At 30.9% G+C, this 6233-nt stretch overlaps 2 protein-coding genes across 2 annotated transcripts; both read left to right on the forward strand.

Moving 5' to 3' along the window:
• Positions 1–365: 365 nt before the first annotated feature.
• Positions 366–1089, forward strand: LOC136837608 (uncharacterized). The gene is made up of 2 exons (XM_067102485.1): positions 366–473; positions 762–1089. The coding sequence occupies exons 1-2, from the start codon at positions 366–368 to the stop codon at positions 1065–1067; spliced, it is 414 nt and encodes a 137-aa protein (XP_066958586.1). The 3' UTR covers positions 1068–1089.
• Positions 1090–3804: 2715 nt separating this feature from the next.
• On the forward strand, positions 3805–4529 carry LOC136837495 (uncharacterized). Its single transcript, XM_067102298.1, has 2 exons — positions 3805–3848; positions 4134–4529. Exons 1-2 carry the CDS (start codon positions 3846–3848, stop codon positions 4509–4511), a joined length of 381 nt encoding a protein of 126 aa, XP_066958399.1. The 5' UTR covers positions 3805–3845; the 3' UTR covers positions 4512–4529.
• Positions 4530–6233: the final 1704 nt, after the last annotated feature.

Genomic DNA, 6233 nt, shown 5'->3' on the forward strand with positions numbered 1-6233 from the left:
TTTCCTTGTAACGATATAGGTATCACCATAGATCACTGTTGACGCCGGTGGTCGTACGTGATATTTCCTTATGAAATACCATTTTAAAGTACATTGTTCAATAATAAGCCATTTATGCATTGAAATTATAGCCGAAAGTAGAAAGCTTTCCATGATTCGAAATCGACCGCATTCTCCGAAAAGAAACCGTCCAAAATATAAATGGGGGAGAGGGACCATTTTGTAAAAAAGATTTATTTTTGAATAAAATGTTGAAGGGAACGGCTACTTCGCTCTCCATACAAGTTCTCCTTGAAAATTTTAATTTTTTCTGTCTTTTTCTGCCATTTACCGAGGCCAGGGTAAACATAAAAATACGGATATCGATGACCTTCGAAAAGGAGAGATTCGATGTGAGCTGTACAGTATATAAAGCGACAAGATCCCAAACGGAAGCACAGTCTGAAATTACTAAGACTTCCAGTCACACCATGGTGAGACCAATAGATTTCCTTTTATTCACCTGGAATTTAATGAAATACGTCAATATCCATAAGATTCAAGTGTAGCATACCGATCTTCCAGTTGTGTAACTGAAATTATAGCTTAACAAATTTAATAACATATAAGAGACTATTGAAGTATTTATGAGTTTCAGAGAAATCAGTGTTTTAGATTCTTAGAAGACATCAATTTTTTAAAAGGAAATTTTTCGTTCTAAATAATATCCAAATTAACTAAAAGTAAATTTTCATACACGTTTCTCCATTCTCTCCCTCCAGAAGTTACTGTTCGTTTGCATTAGCGCTGTCCTCTTGGCTGTGTGCCAGGCTGGATTTGTAGGAGGTGGATTCGGTGGAGGACATGGAGGAATTGGCGGTGGATCCTTTGGAGGAGGCTCCGGAGGATATCGCTCAGGTGGAGGTTTCTCCAGTGGAGGAGGTGGATCATTAGGCCACGGCTCCTTTGGCGGTCATGGAGGAGGACTTGGAGGAAGTTCCTTCGGAGGAGGAATATCCGGAGGTCATGGAGGTGGATCCTTTGGAGGAAGGGGTTCCTTCTCCAGGGGTGGAGGATATGGAAAATGAGATGACACCACATACCATTCCAGACAACTGTTTTAAATTTTCAGAAATCAACATTAGAAATTTTCCTTTTGAATTCTATTGTCTTAATTACCAGTGAAGAATAAATAATGAAATTTCAATTTATATGGAATTATCTTTTCCCTAAAAAGTTTCATATGTCTTTCACTTTATATATATATATATATATATATATATATATATATATATATATATATATATATATATATATATATATATATATATATATATATATATATATATATATATACGTATATATATATATACACACATGTAATAATATATATATATATATATATATATATATATATATATATATATATATATATATATATATATATATATATATATATATATATATATATATATATATAAAACGAATCTCTTGTAATCATTGAACTACAACTTTCTGATTGTCTTGCAAATTTAATGTGGCTATTATTAGGCATACCTGGGAGTGCAGCAGGTAATATCCCTAGTCTTCTGCGATATTTTTACGAGCACTCACAAGCACACTTACGTGATTTCGTTTTGCGCAACAGTTACGGATAAGAGTTTGTCATTTGAATTTTTATACTGATCTTGTTTTGACAGTAATTACGCAATGCGAGTTGGGAAATTAACGTATTTATTTTAAATTTATTTTTCGATTCTCTTGCCGGCTACCTTTCAGAAATTAGCCAAACATCGATGCTAGGAAAAGAAATGGCGTAAAGTATTTAGCGAGACTGACTGATTTGTGGCTACGAAAACTTGGGTCACAGCATCTGGTTCATGTATTCAGTGACGTACAAACTAATTTTAAGGACGAAGAAAATTGTCCAGTTACTTCGGTTGGAAATCGCTGACGGCTCAGATTAGAGGAGTATTTTAACTTGAAAACTACTTATCTGAACTGTAACCAGTATTTTTTCCTACTACTCGGATATAGATGAAACCTTCTCGACGAGGTTCTTAAGTGTAAAGATACGATGTTCCGATCAAGATTAACGGATACGATTTTTGTGAATGCGTGGAGGGTGTTAAATCTTTTCTTTTGTATTTTTTTCCATAATTGCTAAAGCTGTGGAACCTATTAATTACTTCCCTAAATTATGTCTCTACATAGAGCCTCTCACCTGTCCTGTGTAATCTTTACGATTTCTTGGGAGGTTGCCCCTCCTTTTGCGTAGGGAATGTAAAACTACACTTTTGCGGTATTTCGTAATTTCTCTCACTTCCTTACACACTATCATTGATTTTGCAAGTGTTACTAACATTGCCATCAGGCTCAAAACTCACATTGATGCTATCATTTTTATTAGCATTATTGTGAACATTATTTTCCCCATGGAAATTTCCTTATTGCCACTATTATATTTATCTTCATCTTTAATACAATCTCTGCGGTTTCCCAGGAATACTTTCCTTTTCTTTTTGGTTGTCCTCTCAAGTAGGTGATTTTCTGTTTTATTTACTCTTTGAAAGTTACTATCATTGTTTAAAAGGACAACACAACTCTTACAATTATCAGTGATGTGTATAGTGCAATAATTAAGTCTGTATATTTTTTGAAGTTGTTCAAGAATGTTAATTTTCATTCAGTATCTTATTTTCATTTCGAATTCTTTGGTTACTGAATTGATCGTTCTGAGGTTATGCATAATTGACTGAATAATTATAGCTGCTCATAAAGGAGGTCACCGCTGGACAGGAGTGATATATATATATATATATATATATATATATATATATATATATATATATATATATATATATATATAATTTTCAGAGAACATGTTACAAAAATTCAATCAATTTCTTCTAACCATACAGCAAAGATTTTTTTCCCATACAATCGTACATATTTTGGAATATGATACTAACAACTTATTGCAAATGTTATTTGGAGCAAATGAAGTATCCAGTGGGATTAAAAAAACGGCCATAACCGTATATAGTAACCCTTTCTACTATCAACATGAATTGCAGCCTAACTATAAATAAAAATAAAAACAAATGACGCTAACCAAACACGACCATTTCCTTGTAATGATTTATCACCATGGATCACTGTTGACGCCGCTGGTCCTACGTGATATTTCCTTCTGAAATTTTAAGCTACAATATCTCGGAAATACATGATAATACCTTTCCGTCCCTTCAACTTTGGTTTTCAGTTAGGCAATATGTTATCGATTTTAAAGATATTGCTTGCAAGAAAATGAATAATGGCCTTCATTATCCGACAAATTACTAGTCTATATCATAGTCAGCCCTACATATTTGCCAGTATCACGAAAGTATTATTCATCCTCCAAGGTTTTTATCTAGGTAAAAAGTAAACATTTACTGTATAACGATCAATAACCCTCCAACGGTATTTACTACGAAGTCAAAGTCATGAGTATTAAATTACCATTTTAAGTACTTGCTTCTAATAATAAACCTCTTATCTATTTAAATTACAGTCTAAAGCAGATAGCTTTTCATCATTCGAAATCGATCTCATTCTACGAAAAGAAACCGTCAAAATGATGATTGGGGGAATGGACCATTTGTAAAAAAGATTAATTTTTGGATAAAATAGTATTCTATTCAAAAATAAAAAGGAACGGCTACTTCGCTCTCCATACAAGTTCTCCTTGAAAAATTTAATTTTTTCTACCTTATGGATATCGATGACCTTCGTAAAGGAGAGACTCGATGTGAGCTGTATATAAAGCGACAAGATCCCAAACAGAAGCACAGTCTGAAACCACTAAGGCTTCCAGTCACACCATGGTGAGACCAATAGTTTTCCTTTTATTCACCTGGAATTTAATGAAATATACCCATATCAACAAGATTCAGGTGTAACGTTGATATCTTCCAGTTGTATAACTATAATTATAACTTAACAAATTTAATAACATAGACTATTGAGACATTCATGAATTTTAGAGAAGTCAGTTTTCTAGATTCTTAGAAGACATATAAATCTTTTAACAGGAAATTTTTCTTTCTAAGAAATATCCAAAGAAATTAAAATTAAATTTTTATACACGTTTCTTCATTTTCTCCCTCCAGAAGTTACTGTTCGTTTGCATTGGCGCTGTTCTCTTGGCTGTGTGCCAGGCTGGAGTTGTAGGAGGTGGATTCGGTGGAGGACATGGAGGACTTGGCGGTGGATCCTTTGGAGGAGGCTCTGGAGGATATCGCTCAGGTGGCGGCGGTTTCTCCAGTGGAGGAGGTGGATCATTAGGCCACGGCTCCTTTGGAGGTCTTGGAGGAGGACTTGGAGGAAGTTCCTTCGGAGGCGGATCCTCTGGAGGCTATGGCTCTCGAGGTGGATTCTCAAGTGGTGGTCATGGTGGACAATTCGGAGGAGGAATATCCGGAGGTCATGGAGGTGGATCCTTTGGAGGAAGGGGTTCCTTCTCCAGGGGTGGAGGATATGGAAAATGAGATGACACCCATCCCATGCCAGACAATTGTTTGAAATTTTCGAAATTATTATACAAAAAATTTTCCTCTTGAATTCTGTTAAAGAATAAGAAATAAATTTCAATTTATATGGAATTATTTTTTCCAAAAAATCTGAAATGTCTTTCTTTCACATAATATATATATATATATATATATATATATATATATATATATATATATATATATATATATATATATATATATATATATATATATATATATATATATATATATATATATATATATATATATATATATATATATATATATATATATATATATATATATATATATATATATATATATATATATATATATATATATATATATATATATATATATATATATATATATATATATATATATATATATATATATATATATATATATATATATATATATATATATATATATATATATATATATATATATATATATATATATATATATATATATATATATATATATATATATATATATATATATATATATATATATATATATATATATATATATATATATATATATATATATATATATATATATATATATATATATATATATATATATATATATATATGTATATATATATATATACAATATATATATATATATATATATATATATATATATATATATATACAATATGAAGCAGATAAAGGGCAGAATACGATGCGATACGCATTTTGTTTTAATCCTACGTTTCGTGACAACATCGCCACATCTTCAGGGATTTTTACAAAATAAAATATAATATGTTAACATAAAATAAGAGCTGATTATAAAATCAAGTAGTTGAAAAAAGCTAAAACAATTTTAATGGTAAAATTACAACTCACAGACTTAAATTACATGCACACTTGATTAAAACTGAGAATATAAGTACAAAAAAAAAAAAAAAAAAATTATAAAAACGAAACGAACATTTAAATATCTCGGCAAATTATATAAAATAAAAAGAACGCCAACACATACAATAAAAGCAAAATTATACACTCATAAAACTACAGCTGAAGACAGCTACACACAACCAACCTTTCAGCATCAAAGATAAAAACACACTAAAAGTAACAACGTCAAGCGGTACAAAACTGACAGAAAATTTAGGCTAAAAACAACGGGACAGCAGAGGAATGGTTGTTTAGTCGGAACTCGTAATTTGATATTTAACGTTTCCAAAATCAGCAGTTCGTTGAGTTCCTTTGTTTGGCCAATACGAAGATTTTAAAATTATTGGCCAAACAAAGGAACTCAACGAACTGCTGATTTTGGAAACGTTAAATATCAAATTACGAGTTCCGACTCTAAACAACCATTCCTCTGCTGTCCCGTTGTTTTTAGCCTAAATTTTCTGTCAGTCTTTGTACCGCTTGACGTTGTTACTTTTAGTGTGTTTTTATCTTTGATGCTGAAAGGTTGGTTGTGTGTAGCTGTCTTTCAGCTGTAGTTTTATGAGTGTATAATTTTTGCTTTTTTGTTGTGTTGGCGTTCTTTTTATTTATATATAATTTGCCGAGATATCTAAATGTTCGTTTCTTGTTTTTATAATTTTTTTTTTTTTTTTGTACTTATATTCTCAGTTTTAATCAAGTGTGCATGTAATTTAAGTCTGTGAGTTGTAATTTTACCATTAAAATTGTTTTAGCTTTTTTCAACTACTTGATTTTATAATCAGCTGTTTATTTTATGTTAACATATTAT

This window comes from Macrobrachium rosenbergii, chromosome 59, assembly GCF_040412425.1.
Source record: "Macrobrachium rosenbergii isolate ZJJX-2024 chromosome 59, ASM4041242v1, whole genome shotgun sequence".
NCBI lineage: Eukaryota > Metazoa > Arthropoda > Malacostraca > Decapoda > Palaemonidae > Macrobrachium > Macrobrachium rosenbergii.

What these genes read in the sequence shown, in the direction of transcription:
- LOC136837608 (XM_067102485.1), top strand. Translation starts at nt 366, where the DNA reads ATGACCTTCGAAAAGGAGAGATTCGATGTGAGCTGTACAGTATATAAA. An exon ending in AGACTTCCAGTCACACCATG is followed by an intron (nt 474 to 761) that starts GTGAGACCAATA and finishes CTCTCCCTCCAG; the next exon opens with AAGTTACTGTTCGTTTGCAT.